Source organism: Parasteatoda tepidariorum, chromosome 1 (assembly GCF_043381705.1).
Source record: "Parasteatoda tepidariorum isolate YZ-2023 chromosome 1, CAS_Ptep_4.0, whole genome shotgun sequence".
Taxonomy (NCBI): Eukaryota; Metazoa; Arthropoda; class Arachnida; order Araneae; family Theridiidae; genus Parasteatoda; species Parasteatoda tepidariorum.
The window spans coordinates 36,429,802-36,443,470 of NC_092204.1; the positions used below are offsets into that span (position 1 = coordinate 36,429,802).

A 13,669-nucleotide genomic window follows, 5' to 3' on the forward strand; every position below is an offset into this window, starting at 1 on the left:
AATTTAGCGTCTAATGAAGTTGGACTAAAAGTAACCATCATGAACAAATAAATCAAGCTGTGATTAGATCAGGGGTGATTGTGAGCCCAAGTCAAAAATTCCGGAAAATTTCTTAAGAAAGAAAAAAAAAATTTAAACAAGGTTTTTTCCTTTTTCTCAATACTTCTTAGTTCACGTAAAATATATTTAAAATTTTACACACCCCTATACCATTTACACATACCAGTGATGACCTGGAGAAGTTTACAAATATGTCTTTCTTTCTTGAGTTTATGATTATAATAACTATTTAACGTATTTTTCGGCGAATTTATTTTATATCGTTTTGTTGCTTTTTTTTTGATAAAAGAGAATTTTTTCATGTGAACTCTTTGTCAACGCATTTTAGGCTATTCTCTCCCCCCCCCAAATAATTTAGAAACTACATTACTTGATGTATTTTAAAATATTTTGTTGTATTCAACATTTAGAATTATTTGTTGTACTTAACTTTATTCTTAAACAGATAAGAATAGCTTTCTTTTATATCGTTTTGTGGCTTTTTTTCTTTTGCTGAAAAAGAAATTTTTTATTATAATTTAGAAATTAAAACTTTACTTTATGAAATTTAAAAAAAAAAAAATTATTTTTTATTACACTGATATTCTAAATGGTAATTTAAAAGTTTCTTCTATAAGGATGCTGATATCTGTAGTGTTGCGTCATTGTGGTGCTTGCGCCGGAGCGGCGCTTACTGTAACTTCTTTTTTTAAAAAAAATGTCATTTTTATCGATGTGCGGCGCTTTTGCCGAAAAATACTGATAAAAAAATTAATCTTGAATATAAGCTTATTAAGTATCTGACTCTCACTTACAAACAAATAAAATAAACTGTGTTTTTAAGTTCCACCTCTGAAAATTTGATTTCAGGAAACTTTTGTGATCAATGATTTCTTGAAACATCTGAACCTTCGATCTACGGAAAATTCAGGATCACGGCTAGCGAAAAATCCGGATTTTTTCCGGAGCACAATCAGCACTGTTAGATTGTCATGAATTAAAACCCACTATAAGGGTGCCTTTTTTGTGGCAATGGCTCCAACAATGTCATCCTTTCAAAGAGCAACTGTCTTGTTATGACTAAATTACATTCGTTTGTTGGTCCTTTTATACTGTCTACAACAAGATTAAGCAGTGGATTGACTGCTGTGTCAATAAGTATTTAGGTCTACAGAGTAATTCTGAAATGTACTTCTGTTTCAACCTGACACAGATGACTTTTCAACATGCATTTAAACAGCAAAGTTCAGACTAAGTAATTCATACTTCTCAATAAAGAATGTTTTATACTGTACCATTGTTTTTATTTGTCAGTAATGTATAGAAAAAAAAACTGTATGGACTTACAGCTAGATGAGACTTAACCTACTTTCCTAAAAAAATAAGGCTTAACTTTTAAACCATGAGAAAATGATATAAAAAGTACCAATGGCTCTGCCATAAACATGAAATTTTTACCAATAAGTTATTTCAATAAAATATATCATAATGCCCAACAATTAAATAAATATAGAATATTTTCTGATTTCAAATCGTCAAAATTCATAGTAAAACATACATTCATTAATTGTTAGTAATATTTAAAAGAAAAACGCACATGAATACAATAAAGTATTACAGTACTCATTATAATAAAAATACAAAGGGATGTAAACAAATAGTAAAACATTGCAACACTAGTTGTGTATTTGCCTGGTACATAAAATAAGTATGAGTTCATCTCATAGTTGATATTATAAATGTACAAAAAATACAAAATTTTAAGTACTTATATACCCTGTATCATATAAAGAGTCTTGGTTTACCGCAAGACTTTGTGCATATTCAATACTTTTCTTCATTTCTTTCAATTCATTCATAGTGTCTAACAATTTCTAAAAATTAAAAAAAAATAAATATATATATATATATATATACACTTGAAATTATGCCTTACACACAAATTTAAATAATAGCAAAAGAATTTATATTATTTAATTTAGCTTTTGGTTAATTAAAGGGTGCATAACACTTTACGAAAGATGTATGTAAAACTTGACAGTTAATGTGTACTGACATCAAAGTTGGAAAGAAAAAAAAACTTTTTTTTTTTTGGTTTAAACCAGTTTTTTTCTTTTTTTTGATTGATTGAAAACATAAAGTTAAATAACATGCTAATCCCCAAAATTAAAAATAATTCAACCATTAAAAGAATTGCAAAAGATTTATATTTTTAACTATTGATTAATATTTTGATAAAGAATACTAACAAAAAAATTCTTTTCCGCTCATAAATATGTGAACATGTTACAAAAATATAATAACTTAAAATCTTGAATGTTTATTACTTCTCCACTCAACAAGCAAATAAACAACATTTAATACCTAGATGTTTTTTTTTTTTTTTTAAATTGTGCATGCATATAAAAATTAGTTTACCCCCTTAATTGTAGTACATAAAAAAATGTGATTTGGAAATATTTACACTTATGTCCTTATTTAGCAAAATACAAATTGAATGATAGGGAAAAAATGAAAAAGAAATATTGACTGCATAAATATAAACATATAAAATAATAAAGGTAAGTTTTAGTACTAATGGTTTTAAAAATAAAGAATAAATTACTTTTTTTTTATCAATTATTTTAACATGATGGAGTTTACAATTTAACAATATTCCTATTGATGTATTACCACATTAAATAAATAAGAAAAAATATATATATACTTTACATTGAATATATAAATATTTTTTGTGAATTTAATATCTTCTTTTATCAGTTTTTTTAAAAATATTTTTAAAAAGGCAATTTAAAAATTACAATAATGAATATAAATATACTGCATAGATACAATACAAATTTTTGTAAATACACTGGTGACAAAAAGAAATAATTTTTAAATTTAAACTGAAAAAATAACATTTAGCAAACACTTCATTCCGATTTATACTTTTGACTGTAGTGAACATAATGTATCTAACAAGTAAGTAATAATAAACTGTAAGAAATTTGAACTCTTTCAACAATTACTTATATAAATTTTAAAATTCTCCATAAGACTAATAAATAAATATTTTTTTTAAAAAGTAAACATGATAAATTTCAAACTTTCTGTTACTATATTAAATTTAATTTGTTTGACTTATTCAAATAATACTTCTTGTTAAACAATTGTAATGGTCATTTTTAGTTTTTTTAATTTTGTCAATTTTCTTCCACTGTCCTGAATCAGGCTAAATCAACGCCCACATATTCTGATTTACAAAGTATTGTAACATTATGAATGGCTGACCCCTGAATTCTTTCCCTTCTGGCATCCTGAGTCTCCCTCCAAAATTCTTAGAACTCCAAGCAGGTGTTGAAGGCGTAGAAAACTGGATTTTTAGAGAGGAGGAGATTCTTCAGAGAGAAGACGAAGAGCAGATATTGTGCCGTCTCGATTTAGAAAATAAGTATCTCATTATTATTAATATAGTGTTCGGTGGAAAGTGATTATAATTTTTCTTGAACTCTAGAGCTGTATATATAATTGTAATCTAGAAAATTCTATTAAAGAACTTATTTTAAATAAGAGAGGTAATTTTGTGGTAATTATTTAATGGTGGCAGCAGGGAGACGTGCTCACCGAACACAGTCAAAAAGGACACCTTGTTGTCCAGAGAACTTTCTTTAAAAATAACGGACATTAGTCCAGTTAAAACGTTCAGTGGAAATTGAAGGGACAACCTGTCTATGGGCTGTAGCTGAAGTAAACCCATAGGTGGAAACCCATAACTGAATCCATAAGCTAATGGTCTGAAGTCTGTAGATGAAGTGCTAATTTGACATTAAGGACAGATACGAGTTCATGAAAGACTAATTAGAGGACAATCTTGATCTAACCAATAGAGAATAAGGTAAGCTTAATTATCTTCTAAAGGCCATTAAATTATTTGCAAGTTTAGTTTTAAATTCATTAAAACTATTTTAATGCCTGTTAAATTTTTTGTAAAAATTAATAAGGCAAATGTGTATATTTATTCTGATGAATAGTATAAAAATATTGCAAAACCAACCAAATTATATACAAAAAAAAAAAAACTAAATATGCTAATTTTAAATTATTCAAAATTAACCAAAATGGGTGATGTCACACTTCTTGATATCATACCCCATCCTTACCCTCCAGGCATGACATCATTTATGGATGGCACCTCAGCAAATAATATAAGAAAGATTAGTAGTCACTAAAATATTACTTACTTTCTGTATAGATTTCATTTGTCCAGTAGTATTTTCAAGTTTTTCAGGAGATAACTTGTCCACTGGGAAAGACTCTCTTGATACTAAAGGAAGATTGACCTTATGTATGACGGTTGCTTTTTTCTATGGGGGAAAAAACACATAACTTAAATGCCATGTTACACAATTTATAATTAATTGATTTACAATTTTCCTAACTAACCACTAAATAAATATAAAACGAAAAAGCTGAGAAGTGTGATAAATTTAACAATCAAAAATGAATGCATTTTGGTAAGTAATCAGCAAAAAAATTAAAAAAAGAATTTAAGATAAAGTGGTGAAAAACATGACCATAACAGTGAAAAGAGCAATTAGGACATACATCATTTGATCAAGAATACATTTGTAAATTAAACTATTGAATAGAATGGTTATAATATAAAACAAAAGTCTTTAAAATCTTAAATCACACTATTAAGTAATAAGTATATTTATGAAAATGTACATAATGGAAAAATGTCAAGAAAAATTATGTAATCGTATGAATTTAAAAAGACATTTCTCAGGAAGTAACAAAACTATTGAATTGTCATACAAGTAATACAAAAATGATATAATTATAAGCCCCGTTTTCCACTTACAATTGTTCAAAAATATCTTTCTTTTAATTTTAAAAAAAAAGTAGCACAATTTGTATTGTATATAAAAGTGGGAAATTTTGAAGTCTCAAAAATTTATAAGGAAAGCCTACACTCCTTAATTACTAAATGGATAATTTATTCACAGGCTAAGGGGGGAAAAAAACATTGATTCTTAGTTTTTTGGTTTTACAACATTTGTACAGAGTAATTAAATAAAATATTACATAAAATCAGAGTTGGCAAGTTTTTGACACATGACGGTTTTTACCGGTTATTACCATGGTTTTTACCGTCATGTCAAAAACCCATAGTTTTGGTAAAACTGTATTTTTATTTGAGTTTAACTGCTTATAATTCAAAATTAATTCATTTTTGGGCAATAAAATTAGAAAAAAAGTTGTTAAAAGATATTTAAGAACAGATTCTTGCATTTTCCCAACATGATTATATCAAAACATACTATTTGAAGTAAAATATTAGTATACTAAACAAAATTTTCAACATTTTTAAGCATCATTTTGTTTGGCATATTACATTACTGAAGAATGTCCAGATTGATTACTTTCATTCATAAAATCTTGCTTTGAGAAACACATGTACATATAATAAGAAAGCCTCATAAAATAAACTTTTCGTACCATTTTTGTTTTCAATACTTTACACAGAAATGAGACATGAAAAAGGCCGGGAAATTCTTTTAGAGATTCTTGCAACATTGCAATAACCTTTTGTTATCATTATCCTCAATGACAGGCTTCCTTGGAACTAGACTGGTGGTCTTCCATTGAAAGAATCTTTTCGAATTTTGGACTTATCCATACTAATCTCAGAAATCGACTGGGCAATGAAAAATGCGCAAAATTTGTCACTTGCTATCGTATGCTTCGGCACAGTGACCCCGACTACTGAACATGTAATTTTGTTTGTAATTAAGTTTTGTTTAATGTGCTTTTTCAACTGAATAAAAGCTTTTAACTTGACAAAATAACAGTAATTCTTGACTTAGAGTTTGTTAGTAGTTACAAGTTTTGAAAGTTTTGTTTAGCTTATTTCTAATATTTAAGAAATGCCAAATTTTAAATTCTTCTTTTTAGTTCTTGAATTTATTAATAGTTCCAAGCTTTTTTGTTTGTTTGTTTATTTCTAACAATTAAGAAGTGCAAAATTTTGAATCCTTTGCAAATCAAGCTATAATAATAAAAGTAAGTAGCACTATTTTCAATAACAGGGTGCGTAGTCAAATCTTTTAACAAAAAATAAGCACATTTTAAGTACTTTTTAAGCACTCAAAAATACTTTTAAGCACTATATACATTAACAAGACACAAAATAATTTTCAGACTTCACATGATCGTGATAAAATAACTAGTTTCTGACAAAGAATTCCTTTTTTGATTATATTAGCCATTATAAAATGATCCAGAGATTTTTTGGTTCAATATCAGAGGTTGGAAAATGAAGTCTGAAATAGAGAATATCTTGCAAAATGCAGCAGAGTTGCACATGACAGTGCAATAATCTCACGGAACCCAGTTCAGTGGACGCACATGCGGACTCGCAAGTACTTCATCAAACATGTAAAATGATTGGCACTTTCATACTCTAACTGACGGTATGCCGAAATAGATCACGGTTGAATAAATTGTGAAAACGTTGAATAGAACAATGTGAAAAGCACGCTTTTGCATAATACATGGCGGAAATCGACATAGTAAAGAAAAAATATATTTTCAAAAAGGGAAAAATAAGCACTTTTTAAAAACACCCAATGAAAAAAGCACCTTCAAGGGTTTTTAAAAAACTAAAATCGGAAATAAGCACCTTTAAGCACTTTTTAAAAACGCTACACACCATGAATAAGTATATTACAATATTTCTGTATGAATGTATATCCTTCTATAAGAATACATGTGTATAGTTGCAAAATCAATAGCAATCATCTACAACATTCATTTATAAAGGCAATTATGTTAAAATAATATATTGTCCACTATATGCCATAAATTAAAGAAAACAGTAGGTTTTTGACGGTTTTTACCGGTAAAAAACACGGTTTTTACCACTGTTATGTCAAAAACCAGTTTTTGACGGCAAAAACCCAACACTGCATAAAAACTATTATATTAATTATTTGTACATACATAATACTATGACATAAATCATAGTAACAATCCATCATTATAAACATCTTAATTCTAACATTATTAATATAGCTAACTAAAAAAATCACATACTTTAGGTACTACAATAATGACTCTTATACACACTTTATTCAAAGTAATAAAAATTCAAGTTTGAATGTAACGCTTAATGGCACAAGGACATACTGCACTAGACAAAAATACAAGCTATAAGAAACACACTTAATATCTGCTATTTGTATTTAGTGCTGATTTTTGCATTAAACAAGCGTAGATTTTTTTTTTTTGTTGGTGAAAAGAAAATTGAATGAAAGTATATTAAATTTAACTTTTTAACACGATGACTGCCGCATCACCCATAGTCGGGTAACAGCAAAGTTTTTGATCGGGCCATGTCACCTGTATTGGGGTGACACTTATTTGACTACTTGCGAAGGATATTCGTATGTATTTAAAATTATATTTCACAGGAAGTAACAAGACTATTGAATTGTCATACAAGTTACACAAAAATGATTTATTAAAAAAATTATTGTGAGCCTCATAAAAGTTTTCTTGTTCACAGCTATTTGACTCTCTAAGAAATAAGTTTTCCATTTTTCTTTTCAAAATTTCAAAGAATTAGGGTAAAGATTTTAAGTTATATTTCCCTTTACTAATCAACGATTCAAACTGATCGTGTAAAGTGGCGAATTTATATAATAATATAAACTTGCCACTTTATAAATGGTAAAAACAATGGTAAATACCGGTCAAAAACATACATGGTAAATACCATGCCAACCCTGGCTCAACTTTGTAATAATCAATATACAGGGGTCTACCGAGGAAAAATTTACGATTCAACTTTAGGAAAAACGGTTGTTTCACAAAATACTTAATCTTAAAATTTTATTTTTGTATCCCATAAGAAACGATAAATCCATTTTCTGTGATTTTTTAATATAATTTTTAATTCACACAAATTATGTATAAATTTTCACAAAATAGGTACCTCTCAGAAAAAACTAGACAGACCCCTGATCTAAACTCACACACAAAAAGTAAAAAGCAATGTTTAATTCTCTAAACTCGAAAGAAAAAATATTGAGAAACAGGTTTGGTTTTCTTAAAATAGAGGTGCACAACCTATGGCCTGAGGGCCACATGCGGCAAGCAGACTGTTGACGTGTGACCTGCGGTAGCTTTAGAACACAATATAAAAAAATTTAATTTGGTTTTTGTTTAAACATTATAAATTTTCTTTTATTAAATATTTAATTCAATTTTATATTACTTTATAAAATGCGTACTTTTTTGCACTTTCATTCCATAAGCTTCTTTTTAGTTAGAATTTACATCCCCTCCCCCCAAATATTTGATAAATTAATTATTGTGAAAAATGGAAAAAGTTATTTAAAAAATATATCAGTTTTTTAGTTTTAAACTCAAATAATTAAAAGTATTTAGTATTCTGCAAATATGTTAAGTTTACTGATGAAAATATTTGATTTTACTAATGTTTAGATAAAAAGTATCATGTTTGTCGCTAACATGACTAAATATGGTATCGGTCTTTCGCTAATCTACATGCAGCGCAAGCGGCCCTTTACTCAAAAAAGTTGTGCACTCCTATCTTAAAATGAAATTTTTTTGATAATTTTATTTCTCACCACATTGTGACACTCATGATGCAGCCTCATTTTATAAATCCTGGAGTATTCTTTAGGAAAACGTTTCCTTTTCGCACATACATCCTGAACTTTTTTGCTAAGATTAGACAGAAGAGCTTCTTTAGTTTCATTAGTTAAGACTTCACTATCTGCTACAGAAAGCAAGTTCTTGTCCCCAACATAGGGTAAACAATTGACGGTAACATTTTCTTGAATAGTATCTTTAAATATCTGAAAATAAAATTATCAATGACTTACAGGTAGAGCACAATAAGTAGTATTTTTGAAATTAATTTTTAAAAAATTTAATAAAGCTAATTTCTATATCTACTAAGGATGTAATGAATAGTAATCAGGCTGAGAATTCAGCGGTCGAAAAGCAACATTTTTTTTTTTAAAAAAAAATCATTTTTAAATTTTTTATAGTAAATAAATTTAATTATTATTGAAAAATAATCAAACCATAGCTATATTATACTATTATAGATATGTTAAAAAAAATTAAATATTCTTGATACATTGATACATACAGTACATTATATCAAGATCTCTGTAGGTTTGGAAAATAGACCAAACAAAAATCAAAATGTACTTCATTCAAAAAAATAATAATAATATTAGATAATATTTAATTCAGTGCTGTTTTCATTTAATCAATTTAAAACAAAAAATCCATAATTATCAAAAGAAATATCAAAAGAAAATTTTAAGGCTGAACATCTCGGTTTTCTAATAAATTTATTTTTAAGAAAAAAGAATAGAGTGCAATAGGAACACTCTTAAAAAATTCCATGACATAGCAAAAATGTTGATAAAAATAATGTCAATATTTATAAAAGAAAAATGTAAGGCTGAAAATCCAAATTTAACTTTATCACAAGACAGTATTTTTAGAAAAAAGCGCAGATTAAAGAATAAAATCTATTGGAAACGCTTTAAAAAATCAAATTTCAAAACGAAAATACTGAAAAAAAGAAAGAATAGTCAAATAAATTCTTAGTTCTAAAAAACGTAACTTTAACATTGACCGGTTATCTACATACAGGAGAAAAGTGACAATAAAAGAATAAAATTAATCAGAAACACTCAGTTAAAATGCTGCATTAAAATAAAAAACAAAAAAAGCAATTGTTCTCAATTTTTGAAACAAATGTGGAAAAAAAATTGACATTGACTTAATGAATATAGCTTTAAAACAGGGTTGGCAAGGTTTAGGACAGAATGGATTAACCCACGGTTTAAACCGTCCTGTCCAAAACCCTTTTACTCAAATTATGTTACAATTTTATCTGAACAATATTTAAAAGGTAAAATAAACACAGAACTTATAACATATTGATAATTAAATCTACTAGAGAATATTTGTTTTTAAAAGTATTATGATTTATTAATATTGTTTGACTCTTCAATTTAAACATTAAACAAAGGATTATTAATCAGTAATCAAGTTCAATTGGTCCTCTCATTCAAGTACTTAACTGAAGTTTGACCTTGCCATACAAGTTAAGTTATTAGGGACTAAGTGCTTGGTTAGTCATAAACAGGTTTATTTATCTATAGTTCTATTCAAGAATACTTTTATTTCATTCATGTTCGATTCTTTTAGCATTAGAATAGTGGTGATACATCACCAGTGTCAGTAACTGAAATTGATGTTATGCCCTTCAAAACTGCTAATACATTTTTTGGTTATTTTGTATTTTCAATTTAAACTAATATATTTATATTTAAAAACATTTTTTTTTAAATAATTGTCTTTTTTATCATCTTGTGATGCAGAAATTATAAAAATTTTTAAAAAAATTATTATTACTTTTCAATATTGCATTATTTATCCTTATGCAAAAATATCATTTATCAGTATAAAAGCATATTTATATTTAAAGGATTAGGTATTCACTTTTGTCACTGAATGAATTGTGGAGATTCAAAAATTATAAACCTTTTCCTATTATATTATATTGTTTTCCTTTAATAAGTTAAATTGTATGAAAAATATCAAATATTTATTGATAGATGTAATTATTATGTGTATAATGGTTACACATATAGAATTTTTACCTTTTACCAAAGTTCAAGATTTTGGACAGTTTCAGACAGTGAAACCGATGTGTCCTGTCCATAACCAGTTTAGGACGTCCAAAACCCCAACCCTGCATTGACTGGAGAAAAGTGACAATAAAAGAATAAAATTTATCAGATTCACTCTGTTAAAATGTTGCATTAAAATAAAAACAAAAAAAGCAATTGTTCTCAATTTTTGAAACAAATGTGGAAAAAAAATTGACATTGACTTACATGAATATTACTTTAAAAGAGTAGCGTATGCGGTTCAGCATAGGGTAATTTAGTTTCAATTGATTATTTCGTTTTACCAGTTGTCTTTCAAGAGATGAACTTGCAAGCAGTATACAAGCACATGAATTTTAGAACTCATTTAAATGATATTTTAGAATTTAAGCCTCATGCTTTTGTCACTGCTCTATACGAATTTTTAATTTATTTTTTTTCTTGCAGCTGCTTTGTATATTAGTCACTGCTTAATATGACATTTCAGTCATATTTGTGTCAATATTAATTCTAAATTTTTTACAATTTTATTCTTTATAATATATTCTTTGAAATAAACATTTCAGTGTTTAAAGAAACATAATCTTAGTCAACTACTTCTAAAATATGAAAGAAAATTTGCATTTTTAAGTATATTTTTAGTTAACACTCATTTTTGATGTCTCAACATATCGCCAAAAAAATATTAGATGTTTTCCTGAGGTGGCTCTGAGTAATCCCTTTTTCAGTGATCTTTTTCAAAATTTTACTACTTGATTTGTTTATGTATTTCTAACAATACAAGAACACAAATGCATTATAAATATATGGGATAAAGAAATATCCTAATTTGATAAAATAATTATGTACTGCATACACAATCAAGTAAACATTAAGATAAATCACGGTTATACTCTAGCAAAAATTTTACCTTTGCCCCAGTTGGATTCAAAATGGGTCCTATAAGAACTAATATTGTGATGTCTAGACTTCTTAATATTGGTTCTATATAGATAAAATATCAGCCTATATAGGCTGAATAATGAATACAAATTATTGGGTGAATCTAACAATTATATATAGGGCTGATATTGGTTGTAAAGTGGCTGCAGAATATCGGGTGAATCGGAAAATAACGGCCTTTTGAACCTGTATTGAGCCAAGATTCCCGAATATTATTAGTTTAGAATATAAGTTTTGAATATTAGAAGTCTAGACTTCTTAATATTGGTCCTATACAGATAAAAAATATCAGCCTATATGGAGCCAATATAGGCCGAATAATGAATACAATTTATTGGGAGAATCTAACGATATATATAGGGCTGATATTGGTAGTAAAGTGGCTGTAGAATATCGGGTGAATCGGACAATTCTATATAGAGCCAATATCGGAAAATAACGGCCTTTTGAACCTTTATTGAGCCAAGATTCCTGAATATTGGCCCAATGAAGACCCGAATTATTTTGCTGCTAGGGTAACTTGATAAACATAAGTTTGTCATGAAATGATGACAACAATACTATTATCGCTAAGCAAATTTTAAAAGTGTTAACTTATTTTATAACGATCTTCAAAGCACCATACTTCCAAACCTCGAGACGTAAATTGAGATAGCTCCTCTCCTAAATCCAGAGAATTAGCAAATTGTGTAAAATGAGATGTCACAGTTTGGGTGATTAAGTCTAAACTTCGACTATTAGAGCAAGCAATCCTGTAGTCATCCTCTTTCGTATATTCCTGGTTGTCAGAACTACTAACAGGGGAAAGATTACCCTCATTATCAGAAGAAGTCGAAGATTTTATATAACTATTAGTTGCCAACTCATCCATTTCACACAATCAATATATACAATTTCGAGAATAAATTAGGAAAGTTACTTAAAAACCATAACGTATTTTAAAAGTTTCATACTCGTTGAAAAGTTTTTAAGAATCAAAACAAAATTTTTATGACAACCGCGGCAAAATTTTAGGACAACGGTTACAGTGAATGATTTAATTCAAAGAAAGCATTTTATCATCACCTGAACGGCCATTTTCACTGGATGCAGTTCATACTTTCGATCTGATTGCTGATAAGAGCCAGATTGGTGAAATATATTTCCCGCGAAAAATTTACGAATCAGATTCTCCAATCGCGATTGGAGATGAGATAATTGATTGCAGTGAGAATGCTCTCTCAAGGAACGTTTTTTGACTTCACGGAGTTGTTGTTATTGTTAATTTACGCCGCACTAGAGCTGCACAATGAGCTATTGACGGCGGTCTGGGAAACATCCCTGAGGATAATCCGAAGACATGCCATCACAATTTTGATCCTCTGTGGAGGGGATGGCACCCTCGCTTCGGTAGTCCGACGACCTGCGCTTGAAGTCGAGCACTTTACGGTAACACAGTTTAACGAGGACCAATACCGCACACCCTCGGTCCCTACGCAGACTGATCCAAGTGGTCACCCACCCGCACACTGACCGCAGCCAGTGATGCTTGACTTCGGTGATCTGCTGGGAACAGTGTCTTAACGATCAGTCCAATGCGGGACTCACGGAGTCGTAAGTGTTGGACTTTTTTTTCTTCAGCGGAAAATGTAATTTGAAGTTTTTGGATTGACATCCACTTCTGTTGAGAGGATAGAATATTACTCAGTGGTTTGGATTACTATTTAGTGCATTATATTATTGGTTTATTAATTATTAATAGCAGTACAACTGATCTTCTTATTTTGGGTACCGCCCACCTGTGAGGGTTGAAGAAACTTTTGGTGACAACAAAGTAACTGCTGTTTAAGTTTAATTAAATTTTTATTATTCCTCATCATAAGAGAGGATGAAAGGGATTTTGCTACTAATTCATGCTATTCTTGACCAACAAAATTTTCCTCTGCAAATCTTGAATTTGATGATACTGTCTCAGAACAATTAGAATATGCAACTGCAGG

The 13,669-nt window shown here is 28.5% G+C and overlaps 1 protein-coding gene across 1 annotated transcript; it reads right to left on the bottom strand.

Annotated features, from left to right (window-relative positions):
• Positions 1–323: 323 nt before the first annotated feature.
• Positions 324–12,719, bottom strand: LOC107441559 (uncharacterized). The gene is made up of 4 exons (XM_016054867.3): positions 12,316–12,719; positions 8,679–8,909; positions 4,263–4,385; positions 324–1,913 (listed from the first exon to the last, which is right to left on the bottom strand). Exons 1-4 carry the CDS (start codon positions 12,559–12,561, stop codon positions 1,800–1,802), a joined length of 714 nt encoding a protein of 237 aa, XP_015910353.1. The 5' UTR covers positions 12,562–12,719; the 3' UTR covers positions 324–1,799.
• Positions 12,720–13,669: the final 950 nt, after the last annotated feature.

Bases quoted from the DNA above. Each gene is read 5' to 3' on its own strand.
- LOC107441559 (XM_016054867.3), bottom strand. From the start codon at position 12,561: ATGGATGAGTTGGCAACTAATAGTTATATAAAATCTTCGACTTCTTCT. The intron at 8,910-12,315 runs GTATGGTGCTTT...TTTTATTTTCAG, and splicing joins TTACGTCTCGAGGTTTGGAA to ATATTTAAAGATACTATTCA. The intron at 1,914-4,262 runs GTAAGTAATATT...TTTAATTTTTAG, and splicing joins AAATGAAATCTATACAGAAA to AAATTGTTAGACACTATGAA.